General features: G+C 40.0%; 1 protein-coding gene across 3 annotated transcripts in view; it reads left to right on the plus strand.

The window, feature by feature from the left end:
- Positions 1–16,784, plus strand: part of LRP1B (LDL receptor related protein 1B) — a 4,835,697-nt gene that overhangs the window by 2,600,998 nt on the left and 2,217,915 nt on the right. For all 3 annotated transcript variants that reach the window (XM_069616528.1, XM_069616527.1, XM_069616526.1), the window contains exons 19-20: positions 5,078–5,158; positions 6,699–6,866. In XM_069616528.1, the coding sequence (XP_069472629.1) occupies positions 5,078–5,158; positions 6,699–6,866 (249 nt within the window). The remainder of the gene's footprint in view (positions 1–5,077; positions 5,159–6,698; positions 6,867–16,784) is intronic.

Below are 16,784 nucleotides of genomic sequence, written 5' to 3' on the forward strand. Positions count from 1 at the left end.
CCGCTGGCTCGCAACACCCAGTCTGCTCCGAAAGCGGATATGTGCCAGACGATATAGCCTGTGTTCTGCCTTTCCTGATTGGCTAGCACCCCTTTTCAGGGTGCAAATGCACTTTGGTACTGATGGCTGCAGGCTCTACATCACCAAATCCTCTGCGCTGTATTCTTCTATGTGTTTTGCAGGGGCACTTTGGGATATATTATACACAGGCATGAGCCTAAGATCTGAAATGATCAAGTGTTTTGGGGTAGTGTAGTAGGACAAGAATGGAGATTGCTTGGTTTTTATGGGGTAGTGACAATATCTGTGAGTGTCATTTGCGGGTGATTTGTGCATACATTGTACTGTAGACGGACATTTTAGAAAGGGGTCACCTATGTGTGGAGAGAGTAGGTTTGACAAACAATGGATAAAGTTAGTGATATGATATGATATGATATATGATATGATAGTTTATTAATATAGCGCCTATACACAATGTGTTTCAAAGTGGGAGAGACATTGAGCGCCCTTTGGCCGTGAGGTAGTATGTGCCACCAAGGCATGTGATTCAGGCAATTTTTAGATGTTTGTAGTATTTGTTTGGTCTATTTTCAGTTATGTGACATTCAAGTGAACCTGTTCTGTGATAGTATGTGTCTCTCTAGGACTGGTCTATTGCTGGAGTTCATTGATAGCCATGTTTTTTGATGTGTTCTGATTGTTAGGTGCCCTTATTTTGTGCACGTGTCTTCCTGTATAGAATTCCAAAGTTTAGCAACTCGGTGGGAGAAGCTTTACCTGCTGTGCTGGTTTCCAAATGAAGTGTGGTACCCTTACTAGTGTGCCATTCTAGATAGGAGTTTTCTCCATTTTAGTGTAATTGTGTAATTTTGATGGATTGTAGCCCCATACTGTGGTTGGCAAAGAGAATTATGAGTTTTTAAGTGGATCCCTTTTTTGATTGGGTGACATATGTGTGGGGGGTTGTAGTGAGGTGGTTGCATCTCCCCAACCTTTTGGACTCTCCCTTGTCCATTGAGTAAATATTCTTGGAGTCTGAGGTAAAGGAAGTTGATAGAGTCATACGTTGATAGTACCAGTGAGATAACAGCAATAGTACTGTACCTGAAGGTCAGTCAGGGCATGATGTGCCATAATGTGTTGAGTTGTAAGAAACAACTGCTATCACCTGTGGTAGCCTTGTAAAGTTGCTGCCCACTTTGATTATGAGGTTACTCACAGTCGAAGCTGACAACAGGGAAGGGTCAATTACACCTGGCCAGGGGGATGGGAGTGTGGTAGGTGATCGTGCATCGTAGATAATAAGTTCAGTTTCGGTAGCGTTGAGCGTATGATTATTTGGATATGCGGAAACACGTGTTGAGGTCCAGTGTGTCTGTTGGGTCATTTTTAAAAAATGTGCATGATGACTACTGTATTAAATCAACCAAAGCTTGTGTTGATGATGACATCTGAGAGGTGGGAGGGGGGTCATATATATGTTGGAAAGAAGAGATGAAAGTTTGCTGCCTGTTGGTACTCTGCATGTCAGGTTGCATGGTAGTGATCTGAAAGGAGTCGTAACTGTTGCTTCCATTTTCTATGTCAGGAAACATTGACAAAAAATATTGAGTGTTTTTTGGTAATATATCACGGCTGACAGTGACCAATGAGGCCAAAGTGGGATGAGTAAACTGTGACAGTCTTGACTCATGTTTTTCTTTGGAATAACTATACTGAGTAAAGTGTTCATTTTGTTCCTCCCATTTGCCTGAATTCATGTTATAATTCGAGGAGGAGATTGTTGATTTCAACATAATCTTGCAATGTTGGTAAATTAATTTCTCAAGGGTTTTGCTGATAAAGGGTGTGTTGGAGATTTGACAGTGATTTGTTAGGCCATATATATTGCCTGTAGGTTCAATACAGGGTTGGTTTTACAAAGTCTTTTAAAAGATGTGATTGTGCCCTATGTCTGTGGAGTAGAGCAGGAAAACGTGTGCTGGTCCAGGGTGCTTAATAATAGTTTGACGATTGTTGGGGGACATATCTTTCCGAGTGCCTGTTGGGTTTTGAAATTTACTCTGGAGAATGGACTGATAGCAATTAGTGATTGTGTGAAAGATTCGGTTTGTAGTGTTTCCCTATTTATGTAATGTGTTGTTGGTATTTTCCCATCCGAGTGGTGCAAGATTTGTTACATTTCTTTTCTGAAGTGTGTGTCAGTGGTGATAGAATTCCTGCATTGGTTTTGGGGGTGTCCAACAGGCTGCAGAGTTCTTCAACTTGTTGATGATTTTGCAGACTGCCTTGTGACCATGTTGAACAGATTTAAATCTATGCAAATAATGGGCTTTATTTGCATCGCTTGCTCCTGCTCACATAATACCAGATTTCAATGATAGGCCAGCAATCTGAACCTGAATATTTGTGACTGTCAAAAAAGGAGGTCAGTCATGATTTTAAAGTGATTCAGACATGGATGTTGAAGCAAAATGTACAATAAATATAGATTCCATCCCATGGAAAAAACACTTTGTAAATCTGGCCCAAATACTTAAAATTCAACATTAAGGGTCTTCACTTTAACATTAGTGATTGTTCATTTCCACTGTTAAACATTGGCAATGTTGACATATGAATGGGAGGAAGTGCAAAATGATCAAAAAAGCATCAAGCATTTTTGGGGTGTATACCTAAACACGGCAGCAATGTGTTTTCATGGTCCTTAAAACTACCATTATGATGTTCTTTTTTAATTTATCAGAAATTGATCATTCAAATGTGATCTTGTCTCGATTCTCCTGATTTCTCAAAGGAGAAGCTGAACTAAACAATTAGTTTCCCCACAGCTTCAATAGTCATGTCAATAAAGAAACATTGAATTTGGTGAACGCTAAGAGGTCATTCTCAAGACGTTTACCACTATGAAGGAGGTTCCCTGCCTAACAAAGCAAAAGCTTAGGGTGTGCTTTAAAGACTTAAAATATAGTTCTTCGGTCCGAATCCTATACCACTTACCACTTTAGAAAAAGTCTATTCCTCCAGGATTTCCTGTGAACAACCAAAAGAAAAGGCTACTTCCTCCCTTGAGGCGTGTTTATTCCCAAAGTCCTGTGGTCCTTGCCAATGTTATATTCCTTTATGCAATTTGTTTTAGAGAGGGTGGCATCCCACCTAGTTTTATTGGCATTCTGTACTTTCTGTTGCTTTCTCAGTCTTAAATCAAAGTGTTCATATCTCTTTCTCAATCTCCCTGGCACAGGATATTTGCATGCTTGGGTTTCTCAGGCTCCCATAACATTGATAGCTTTCCCAAATAGTTTGTGTTTTTATCGGTCTCCCTTAAATAGGATCTTTTCCCACGGTTGCATGTTGCTGTAGCTACTGTATGACACATGTGGAGATCGGGGACTCATACTTCCCCATTCGTTCTGGTCTTGGCATCCGTTACCAGCCTACCGGCCCACCAATGTCCGTTCGTATTTGTGCCACCAGATGAGACACAGGTCTTCCCCTTTCTGCTCCCTTTCCATCCTTGGTTCCTCAGTCGGGTAGAACACCAACTCTCAGGCATTCGGCTCACCGCTTGCTCGCCCTCCTCAATGCCACTGGTACCATGGCCTAGCATGGCTCCGCCCCTCCAGGACACCAAAAATGTAGAGCCTCAACTCTGCGTAGTGGTTCCTGTTCCTCCGTAGGAGTTTCCTCTCCTATACACATCGCAGGAATAAATAGAACTGTGTCTGTCTTTGCCGGGTATTGGGTATGGCATCCAAGCTGTGTTCATCATTGCCTGTAGCCAGCTAAAGAAGAACAGCTGTGTGCAATATAGCCTTTGCAGGAGATATTCAAGTATTTTCCAGATCCATGTATGCAGAACAGGCGGTTTGGACTGAGAGTTCTGTTCTGGAATGGGAGTATGTGTCCACAGCAGGGGAATCATTCCCAGTGAGGTCCCACTCGCCCAGACCTGTAGGGAAGATCTTGCATAACAGCCTCACCTCCCTTGTCTCAAAGGGGGTGACTCTTCTCTGGGGAGAAGGTACAAATTGCCTGGATTTGTCACATGAGCCAGAGCCTGTGCAGCCATCACACGTATTCAAAATTAGACTCACAATTCATAACTTTTTACTGCTCCCTAAATGCAAAATGTGACTGCACAATACACTGAAAGTGCCTTTCCAACAAAAAATATATGAATGCATACATACATATATGATGTTTTCTTTGCAGTTAGTACTTTCAAATTTGAAATGGTGAGAACGGTTTGCTGAAAAGTCATGTGTGAAGGGCAATGTGGCAACAGGGGTGTATTGCTGTTTGCTTTCTCTACTTTCTGTGTTTGTTCTTGATTTGATAGATTAAGGGATTCATTTAGTTGAAGGGAATTTTCATTTTCTTTTAAATATCACTTATTTTAACTAATTGAAAGATAATCAAAAAACGGATTCACTTTCACATCCCAATAAAAAAAATAAAAAAAAACAGGCGGCTCCAATTTATAAAGCCCCACTTAAAGGGTCAATACATAATTACAGAAAGAGGCCTCAGATGCATACTTAAATGTCACAAGACATGCTGTGTTCCTCACAGTAGCGAGACACTAATGGGACACGATCAAGTATATCATCACCTTTGAACCTGACAATTGTGCAGCGCGTCTGATCCACAGAGCGCGCTGCTGCCCTCTGTGGTTAAGCATTTACTGCAGAATAGTTGAGCTGCATGGCTCTTAAGTGCTACATTTTGTTCTCCCAGCAATACAATACCGAACGACTTTTCTCAACGTGATGACTAATGCTGTGTGATCGCTTTCAGCAAAATCGCTTTTGAAATAGTTCAGCAGGTTCTTTGCTCGTGGTTAATAGTCAGTTTCCTTTGCATTAATCACTTGAACGCATGACGACTCGTCCTTTCTCATTGTCTAAGTATGTGACTGTTCTGACTTCCATCTGCCAGTGCAGTCAGAAATGTGTGGACTATGCCTGCCTATATAATTTGAATGTGTATCATTGTTCTTGTTCTTGTTCTTGTTGTTCTTCTTCTTCTCATTATTATTTTTACATTATATTATGTTGTTTTGTCTTAACAGAACTCCCAACCTGTGAACCTCTAACACAGTTTCTATGCAACAATGGACGATGCATTAGCAGCAAATGGCATTGTGATTCAGGCAAGTATAACCTGTATATACTAGCAGCCATACATACAGTCCACATTACAAATGTCATTGCTTTAAAAATGTAAAATAAATAAATAAAACATAGTAACCAGTGAATACAACAGGATACAGTGAGGGTTGAATATGAATTGTAGTGTTCGAAACAGGGCTGTGCCAATAGTGAAAAGGGCAGGCTGATAAATCAATTGGAGATCCTGGATCGAGTTAGACTGAGATGTGAGTGGGGAGCTGTGATCATTCAATTGGGTCAAGGAATGCGTTACTGGGAGAAAGAAGGGAGGCTTGTATCAATGAATGTGCATTATGGCCAGTGAATGCAGTGCTGTGAACTGTGCATGAAACCGTGAAATAGGAGAATGGCTCACTGTGATGGAGAGATGAGTTACCTTCGTTAATAAATGAGGGATGATGACGTACTTGCACTGCAGTGACTATTAAGAACATACTTAACAGTCTGCAGTGACTATTAAGAAAATACAAAGAAACTCAACAATCTTCGGATTCAAAAATTATTGTACTAATGAATACTATTCAGAAAAACAACAGCTCTGTTCTAAAATAGTTTTTTTGGTTAGTATTCATCAATACAATAATTTTCGCATCCCCCGATTGTTGAGTTTCTTTGTATTTTCTTAATATTTACTACAGTTCTGTTGTTTCACTTATCCTGTGAGAACGTAGCAATCGGGAATTTCCACTTCAATCGTTCTGTGGACTTGTTCTACTCAGTTGTGCTGCTGGGGTTGCACAGTGCCACTCATTCACTTTGTACAGTAGTTCTACTATATTACAACTATCCCAGACCACATTAGGTTGTGCCCGCTCACCCTCGCTTGGATGATGACATTAACCAGTGATTGTGACAGGGTGACATTTGGATGATTGTGGGCACTGACTTAACCCATGTGTATTGTAGATTTCAACTAACATGAAGCCTGTAATATTAAGCCTGGTGAATGAAACTCATTGTTCTCTAAGGAAGATCACTTTAAATATTTAAAACACAGCTTTACATGACAGTATTTGTATCATTCTTCTTCTTCTTCTTCTTCTTCTTCTTCTTCTTCTTCTTCTTCTTCTTCTTCTTCTTCTTCTTCTTCTTCTTCTTCTTCTTCTTCTTCTTCTTCTTCTTCGTCTTGTAATTATTATGTTCCAAATGTTCGTCTTCATAAGTATTACAAACAGGCAGTGACAAGAGAATAATGGCACAGTATGCATGCTTAAATCATTTATTATGCTACCTTTTATCCCAACATTTCCCTGAGGTAAGTATTTCACACATTGACCCATCTCGATATTGTTTTTAAACACATTATGGTCCAATAATGACATCATAGTTTCAGATTTAAAAACCAATCATTATTTGGTTTTGTGGATTACCATGTCAATGGAGACATATTTAAAATGGCGTGTATAGCCATCCATATTGTAATCCTCAAATTCATACAAGTATATTCGTTTTAACGATGTGTTTTCTGAAGGTTTTGCAAGATTTTTAATTACCAAAGCATTTCTTTTTTTTTGGTTGCAGATGATGACTGTGGTGACAGCAGTGACGAGGAAGGATGTTCTCACTCGTGCACTGATAATCAATTCCGATGCTCCAGTGGCCGTTGCATACCAAGATACTGGGTTTGTGATGGTGACAATGACTGTGGCGATTTCAGTGATGAAGCACATGCTGACTGCAGCAGAACAGGTAAGTCAAAGTCAATGAAAATGGGTGCTCTATACGACCAATGTTTTGACAAAAGCTTGACAATTGAATGCCTTCATGAACATGGCATTGCACAGCTGCTTCATTAGTTCATGGTATTAGACAGTGGGCCTTATTAAGAGTTCAGCAAAATTGATGCAGACACACCACCAATATCGTTTACTCTTCCCACCACTCAGTTTGGTGTTGAATCGCCTGATTATGAGTGGCAGAATGGTGGAGTGAAGCCCCATTCATGGAGTTCAACTTTAGGAGTTAGAGTTGAAGAAATACCTCCAGTCAAGAGCAGGAGATGTTTCCTCCACTTTACCTCCAACTCTGCATTCTGGTGGTATGGTAAGAGTGGTGGCACCCTTGCTGACACATATCTTTATAATGAAGAGTTATCCTGCCACCTCCTTTTAACGCACAGTCAGACTCATAATTCTTATAGTGTGTGTGGGCAGCACATTCTCAGCCCATTCCTGCATTATATAATTGGTTAATGTGTGTATCGTACACAAGGACATTTTATTTTATTTTATTTTTTTTTGTCCATTTACGGAAGAAAATGTGTCATGCCAGATTTCCTGGAATACTCAGATTGGAAATTTAAAATATCATTCAGCTTGTACCCACTAAATTTACGACTTAATGTTAGACATATATTTCACTTAGTCATGCCTTAGTAACGCATTCTCTAAAGAGATCACCTTGTAATATTCAGCATGAAATCATAGTACATGTTAAGATATAGTTTAAGGAAAATTTAAACTACTTGGGATATGAAGTCTATATGGCCAATAGCACTCATCCAGTTTCGTGTGAGGGTGCTAAGGGTGCTTAATTTAAAAAAAAGTAATTTGTGGTGCTGTGGCATAGTTTCTCAAGTCAATTTTCTTATGATGATTTCCATGAGGAAAAGGTCTTCAGAAAATGTTTTCTTTTTTTAATTATTAATTAAACACCCTTAGCACCCGTGTTCGAAAATACATGGGCGCTAAGGGGTGATAGGGGAGTGGGCAAGGGAAGGAGGTGCTCTGGCTGCTTGGAATGTGGGTTTATGATAGAGCTGATCGGCCAGCGTACCTTTCAGGGTGCTAATGTGTTAAAACTTAATAGTGTAAGGATTTGGAAGGAGGAGACTGAAACACAGGTGGCCTGTTTGCTGGCATGAACATTTATTATACCAGAACATAAAGTGAAAACCTATCTCTCCCTAACTCCAAAGGGGGGTTTCCCTACCTCAACCAAAATGCTAAGGTTTCGGTCAGGATGTCCGTATAAATCAAAATGTCCACTACCCTATGTCCAAAAGCCTACTTCTGTCCTTTAGATCTAGAACTAAACTAAAGAAGTAGTGGCTCCTCTTGGTCCAGAAGAATTACCCCATTCTTCTGGACAATGAATCACAGAACCAACTGCAGGTTTGACCTTTACCCGAGGGAATGCCTCTCTTCCCAAGGTCTCAGGCCCATTGCAAGGTACAAAGCAAAGTTCCAGGTTGAAATGTCAACAGACAGTACCGTTCTCAGTTCAATTCAAAGGGTCAAAGTTTCAGTTCACACATCAACATTCCTCATTGCCAATAGTTACGTTTTCACTATTGGGTTCCTGGAGAATGTCTCCTTTCTCAAGGTATCTTGTCTCTTTTGCCAGGAGAATGACTCCCTTCTCCAGGTGTCTGACCCTCCGTATGACACATTTCTAATGTTCAAATGGTAATTCAGTCTTGATATTCTCTGGGGAGTCTTTAAATAATACCAAGGTGCAAGGGCATCCCTATTGAATTTCATTATGTGCCCCAGTCTTTATGGCTGAATGCTGAGGATGGGTGATGTGAAATTGACCTATTTCATGGGTACAATTTGTGTGTATGAATTGAATGTCCCTTAAATACAAAACATCCCTCATGTTCTGTTGTGCTTGACGCAACTGCTTCTGAACTGCCATTCTATGGGAAGAAACATCAAAGTGTTTTTATTTATTTGAATCCTCCATGTTTGTTTAGGTCTGTGGCGAACCAGAAGAAAGACTCAAATTACATTGAATCATAGTTAAAAATGTTTATTCAAATAAAAATAACAAACATGCCTAACTAGCCATAGCGCTATGAGGAAAGGTCACTAACTAGCAAAACAAAAGCTAAGGTTGGACACCAATTCCAAATTTACAAGTCCTCTGTCCAAATCTTACACAACTAATGGTTCCTACCACTTTAGGAAACAACTAAGAGTAAAGCGTGAGGTTTGCACAATAGATTCAGTATCGGCTTCTGTCTAGCCAACGTGTACTGACGTGCTCATTTCCTTTAGAACAGTACATTCTTCACCACCTTCGTATTAAATCCTTTGGTTAAAATTATAATTGTCTTTCATCTGGGTTTCACTCTGCCCTTGAAAAAGAACAAACTGGGCCTCATTGCGAGTATGGAGGTAGCCATGCCGCTTTAAGCGGCATGGCTACCCCCATACCGGGTACCGGGTCTGGGTTCCTGGAATGGGGAAATATCGGACCATTCCAAACTTGGAGGGCCCGCTATTTCCCCATTCAAGGAACCCAGACCCGGTACATTCCCATTCCCATTTGAGCCCCCATAGGGTTCAATGGGAATGGGGAGGATACTAACAATGGGCCCATTAATGACGGGCCCGTTGTTAGCATCCTGGTCTGCTCACAGGTGCTTCTAAGGACGCCTGGTTTTACCAGACGTCCTTAGCGGGTCGTGCAAGCAGACCTCGTAATGAAGCGGTAGAGGGTTAACGGGGCCGGCAGCTCTACCGGCACCATTAACCCTCTACTGTCTTCTTCGTAATGAGGCCCACTGTCTCTTATTTTCAACGTTCCAATCCCTACAGGATTGCTTGAAAACAGTTCCTTTTTTCGCACCTTCATGTCATTGTGACTCCCCAAAGTCCTCTGTTGCAACATATCTTATTGCTAAATCACAAGATTTATCTTAGGATGTGTGTCAGCTTGAATAGTACATTTTCCCATACCATCACACATGTTCTTACTCGTGCTGCAGGACATTTACTTTCCTTTCAATTTTCTTTAGCGCAGGATTTATGGCTGTCCTTCTTTGATAGTCTTGTCGGATATCCCAGCCGTGAAATACAGTGTTCATATTTCTCTCACTCTGCTTTAGCATGGTCAAGTGCCTGTTACATCCTCTTAAGTTCTCGTACCGTTTGCATTTAATGTCTGTGCTTTTTGGTAAATTTGAATCCTGATGTGTTTTTAACAATGCTTCACCCTCATTTTGCATTGCATGTCCATACTTTTTGGTCATTGTGTGTTTCTATTGCATCTGTTTTCTCCCGTTTTTGGCTAAGTGGGATTGAGTGTGTGCTGTGTAGTCTCTCCTCTATCGTCCATCCTTATATCTCTGCCACCTCTATGACACTCACCATCTCCCCTATCTAGTCTAACTGCTATACTATCAACTACCCTCCCTCTCTCATGAAGTCTGGAAGGACAAAGTTTAAAAAAGACATCCTGACCACTAACGCCAGTCTACCCATTGCAGACACCTACATCAGTGCAACTTCCAGACAGATTTTCACTGATATCCTCTTTTCTGTCCCCTCTGAAGATCTTTGGACTCCTCATCCTATCTCTCCTGTCTCTCCTCTCACCCATTAATGGTGGCACTAGATGGGGAATACTCTTGGCGGGCTTCTCATCATCTAGGTGTATCATTAATGTCTATCTCAATGACACTATCATGGCTCTGGGTCCTCAACCCAAACTCCTCCTCTTTGACCTGTGCTTGCTAAACCTGCTATTCCTTCATCCTCTCTCTCTGCCAACCCTTCTCCGACTGGTGTACCATACCCCTGTGCCCCAAATCATAAAGCCTTCAAAGTCAGTGAACTACTGCATCTAGCCACGCTTAATTCTCACTCTGCTATGAAAGACTCTGGCAACATCTGCCTTCTCCTTGCAGAGGTTGACCTTGATATTTTCGTTCTTACCGAGACGTGGTACAATGCCAGTTCAGCCAATGCTTTTGACTCCCTTCTCCCTGATGGCTACAAGATCACCTCCAAGCCTTGCCCTAACCTTGCTGACCGTGGGGATGCCCTGATATTCCCTGAGTGGGTCTTTTCTTCCCTCATACCCACCCAGCCGTACTCCTCCTTTTAGTGCCTGGTCTGCAAGCTGGTCATCTCTCCCACTTCCTCCCTGACCATTTCCACTATCTACAGGCCACCCAGCTCTATCACCTTGTTCCTCTCAGAATGGGCTGATTCCTCCACTTCTCTCCTAACATTTACCTCTAAACATATTCTACTGGTTGACTTCCACATCCACCTTGACTCCTCAACCATTGCATCTACTCTCTTCTGGGACCACCTCTGCACCTCACTCTCCCTCCCCCTTGTCCCCCCTGGTTATACCCACTTGACTGGAACCAAACTCAATGCCTTGTTCCACACACATCTTTTGCTCTCGGCTCCACTCACCACAAAACTCTCCTGGTCAAGCGACTCACTCCTCTCACCTGGGTCCTCTCTGCCATCTGACTGCACCTCCCCCAGCTGTGTCAACCTTATTTGCGGTCATCCGTCTCATGAAACAAGTGTCAGCGGCTGCTTTTGAAATCACCTTCATCCCTCCTCTCCCCTTCTGCAGACTCTGCCTCTGACTCCACTCTCAGCAACTTCCATCTTGCTATCTCTAAAAATCTTGACATTCTTGCCTCAATCATGAGGATCCACCTGAAACATGCCACTCAGCATAACACCTGGTGTGATTCTGTATTTGCAGCCCTGAATCACAAGTGCAGAGCTGCGGATTGGAAGTGGCAGACCTCAGGCTCACCATCCAACAAACTGGCCTGTCGCCTTCTCCAAAGGCAATACTGACTTTCCATTCATTCCAAGAAAAGGGCCCTTATCCAGGCTCACATCTCTGATGCATCCAACAACTTGGCTGAACTCTTTAAAATCTACAAGGAACTACCAACCATTCCTCATTCTCATCCTCGCCTCTTCTCTCTCAGGGCCCCTGCAATGCATTGGCAACACACTTCACTGCAGAAACTCAGGACATGCTGAGTACTCTCTTCCTTTTCTCCTTCCCCTCCGCCAGCCCCTGCCACCAAGAGCCTCCCATCCTCCCTCTGCCTTTCTCTCCTCCTTCTCTCCTATCACATCTGATGAGATCACAATGCGTTGTCTGCTCTATAAAGGTCTCCTCCAAACAGGACTCGCCCTATTCTTCCAGAACTATTGAAGACAATATTGGCTTGGATGTCCCTGTGTTTCCTGATTTATGAAATCACTCTTGCTACTGGGTCTTTCCCCTCTTCTCTAAAGCACTCTCTTGTGTGCTCCCTCCAGAAAAAACCTTCCACCGACCCCTTGGGTCTGGCTAAGAACCACCCCATTTCTATAACCCCCTTTCTTGGGAAAATCTTGGAGAAGCTGGTCTTTCTCCAGCTGACCCAGCAGACTGAGCTTGTTGGTTGCCTAGGCGAACATCAACCTATATTCCGAGCATCCAGAGGCATGAAAACTGCTTTCCAGAACACCTGTGAAGAACTGCTCTGATCTCTTTACTTTAACTCTCCAGCTCTCCATTCTACTTGATCTCTCCTCTTCATTTGTTATGGTTCACCACTAAATCCTCAAAAAACGGCTCCATGATACACTTGGTATCTTGGAGCGGGCACTGGACTGGTCCCAAAAAATCTACAACTGTGAGTTTTATAAAGTAATTGTTCTAAGTTTAGCAATCTGATAATTCAAAATATTCAGAAGACAATTGTTCAATAATGTATGAGATCATAAAGATCTGAATAGGTCACTTTAAATGGTATCCTTGCAACAAAAACATATTATTTAACTGCCATTCCTCAAACACAAATCATATGCTTGCTAAACATGTGTGTAACTCTGAACTGGTTATCTGAACCATTATGGAATTAATAAAACAATGAAACATTAAAAATATGAGGAGGATGGAAAAGAATGAATGTTATTATGCTCAATTAAAACAATTACAATTCTACAATTGATTTAGTAAATGCGTTCTTTTATTTGGATTATTCGCATCTTCCCTCATTAGAAAAATGTAAACATGTTAATAACCTCTTAAAACTTAACAGTATTAAAGAAATAGAAAGATGAAAAAAACTTGATTATCTTCTAACCAATTTTGAAATTAATTTTGTATTTTCATTGTCCTTTCCTGGAATATGTCCAGTCACTATTCTAAATAATTAATTAATGTATGCCAATTAGTACAATATAAATTCTACTATCCATGTGTTAGCCTTATTTAAATTTTTGGAAATTCCACATAAGCATTTTGAACCTGCTGTGTTCACAATTACAGGAATAGTAAAACTAATTTTAAAAAGTATGTGTTCGTACTTAGTACCTGTTGTAGTGAAAGAACAATGCAGACATATTCTTACAAATGTCATCCAGTCAAGACATGTAAAATCCTGAAAGAAACAGGTTAACAGCACACAACTTCATTAAGTAATTTATTCTGTATGAATGTATTTATTATACATGCTTCATAAAGCATCAGGGCATATGTTTAACGTTTCCCAAATTTCCATTTTTCTCTTTGTTGAGTTCCAGGTAAAAAAGGCATCAATTAATTTGCATGAAGTGATTTTGAAAATATAACAGTTTACGTTCATGTGATTACAATCATATTGTATCACTACATACATGTTTATTCTTTTTCAATCCAGTTGCTAAAGCCTTAATACTTTTTTAAACTGAAATCAATACCTGATTAGGTATACAAATTGTATCTCAGAGCTAAACCTGTATTTATGAAAATATATAGTATTAAAGCAGTGAATCACACTTCATAAAACATTCTTCATTACAATTAAAAAAATAACATTGCACCATGGCAGTACAACTGGTCATTGAACCATCAACATTCGCATTACAATTAAATGCTTTAAAATAGTTGAACGAACAGTTTTGCACTAAAAATTCATAGAGAAACATCAGACATCAAATGTTTGTTTAAGTTTTTCAAGGCAATTTAAACTACCGTGCATAGCAGAGACCCACAACTCCAAATCGACCCCTCGTCCCAGAAATAGTTGCAGTGTAGAATACTAATGATTATTCTCCGATGCACTGAATTAAATACTTTCAAAACATATTGTTCTGATTTTGTTTGGCATGTTGAAGGTTGAATAAAGATTGTGCTGATGCTCACGTGGCGGCCAGAAATATGTATACAATCTTGAGCTTTGCTACTTACATGACCTCTCATTCGCAGTTCGATTGTATCCAGCTGTATTCACAAAGTTAATTTCTGGCTGATCTCAGCAATCTTTGTATCTTGTAAAATGTTCAGAGGCAAACATTGTCTTACATTCTTTGAGCTGAAATGTGTTCAGATTTCCGTTCATTGAAAAATGCAGTCAAACATGCCCCAAACATGCCCCAGAACCAAACAAAAACATTATTTTTCTCTTCCTTCCTTTTTTTCTTTTACTTTTTTTCTTTTAGAGAACTGTGAAGTAACATTTTCTAACCTTTTTTTCCTTCTGCCTACACTTCCCATAAGCATCTATACATGTATCTAATCAGAATGTCTTTGCGTTCGCACCCCACAATGTTGGGAACATTTGGGGCCTGGTTCATGGAAGTGTTTTATAATGGTGCAATCCCATAAGAAAACATTTCCAGAATCAGGCCCTTAATGTCATGTGATAGATCCTTCCTTCTGAGTAAAATAGCCATTGGGCCAAATACATATTTGTCTATCTAAATGTATTTCTAATTTCTCTTCCCACAGCAATACATGCTGTAAAAATGTTCCTCATCCGAACAACTTTCTCATGTAACAGGGCAACCAATCACACCTTGCGATAACAGAAGTTGTTTTAATTCAGGTTGAATTCTGCATTTCTCAAATTATTTCAATGTAACCCTCTCTTGCAAGGACATTTTCTAGGTTCTAGGATTTAACAATTTTAGGCACTGATTTTTACAGTGTTTTTAGAAAATGCATCTTTTAAGTAATTAGACTTCCCAGCATAACAAAGCAAGTATGAATACATTAATATATGTTAACAGCATCACTCCATTTGGATTATTACTTTTTTTGCATTTACATATCAGACACAATGCTGCAACTTCATACCATACAGTTCCCTTACATTTCTCATCCATATCATGATACTCCTTTCATCTTTTTTTCTTTTGTGCTTATAGTCCTTCCCTCCTTGATGACATCCACTTTCTTTTAACAACTCATTGTTAAGTCCAATTCTTGCCTCCCCAAGAGAGGTTATAGGGATTTTCTGGATGGATCGGGAGTTCCTGTTCCCAAGAGGTGAATCTCTCCCTGTGAGGTCGTACTGACTGCCACCCCTCGGGGGATTGTTTTGTAGAGGCTCACCTCCCTAGCCTCCCAGGGAAGGGCTCATGTCTGGTGAGAATTGACAAGATCTCATGAATTGTCACAACTTTAATAACACTTAGTGACTACTACAAACACAAAATCATGCCAGCTCTTCTATACGGTTTAGAGGTTTTGGATCTTCCCAAAGAGAGGGACCTGGACTGTATGGAAGGTATCTGGAAAATCACTGTATCTAATTTCGTGCCTATGGTAGTCATAAGGGCAGAATTGGGACTCCATTCCCTACATTCTAATTTAATCCTAAAGAAGCCTATGGTTTTTCATGATATATTAAACCTGTGTGAAGATTCTCTGAGTCGGAATGACTTAGACACCATGTACAAGGAGCGTGCAGACTTTTTATGAGAGCTAGACAGCAAACCCAGAGCAATTAAAATAGAAGCCACAGGGAGTAAGAAACAAAGTCAAAGAGTCTGCCTGTGTGAAACAGTAGGATAAACTGAACCAATATAGTTCACTGTGGGACTATAGGAGAATTATTAGACATTATGATACTCTACCATGATATTTAAAGCTCTCCCTAAATGTTTTTGACAGACATAATTTAATGGGTTCTCAATTAAATCAGTTGAGCACTTTAGTTGTGTGTGGACTCAGTAGGGCAATCCCAGTAAACACAAGGGTATGCCATTTATGCCAGATGTCAGACACAACAGAACATTGGAAACACTTATTCTTATTTTGTAAAGGCACATCTGATATTCGCACACAATTTTTATGTCAACTTTACCTGGACCTGCAGATAATTGATGAGAAGACATTGTGGTACAGATGCCTAAGTGGTGAGCACCAATTTTCACATGTAACCTCAGTGCATTTAAAAAAAAAAAAAAACATGCTAGAAATTGTTGGGCGAAAAGGGCCCACACATGATTATTACTATAACTTTTAGTGGCACTTTAAACTTGGAATTACTTTGTTTTATTTGGAATCACGTCAATAATGTATTGTATATGTTTACAAGTTATATGTCCACATTTTACATGTTTAATGTTTAATTGTTTTTATTGTATATTTTAGCTCTATTTATTGTATGAATTTAGTGAATGAATTATAGCATAATTATTTTTACTGTGTATTTGTGTAAAGGTTTTTTTTTTAAAACCAATATACAATATAATAAAACAAATGTATGTAGTATATTTAAAATACATTTGAATGGCTTGTTTTTTATTGTATTTTGATTGTGCAATATTTTTATAAACAAGGAATGTTCACTGAAGTCCACTTAGAGAGCAGTGAGAAATACAAAGGCTTGCAAGCAGCGGTCTGAAAGGAATACATTATGGAGGGAACACATTTTTAAGGCATTGCCATCATTTAGTCTAAATAGAATGATGCTCATTTCTTCAGATGAGAAGAGAATGGGCAAGCCATCAAGCAAACATTTTAATTTAGATAAATGTGACTTGTCAGTGCATTAATCTGCGTTAATGATTGAGGAATGAATGGTGTGAATAGCTCTTGATCGTATCCTATCATTCTGTAAGCACACATACAGAAGCT

This window comes from Ambystoma mexicanum, chromosome 9 (genome assembly GCF_040938575.1).
Source record: "Ambystoma mexicanum isolate Mex_15411 chromosome 9, UKY_AmexF1_1, whole genome shotgun sequence".
NCBI lineage: Eukaryota > Metazoa > Chordata > Amphibia > Caudata > Ambystomatidae > Ambystoma > Ambystoma mexicanum.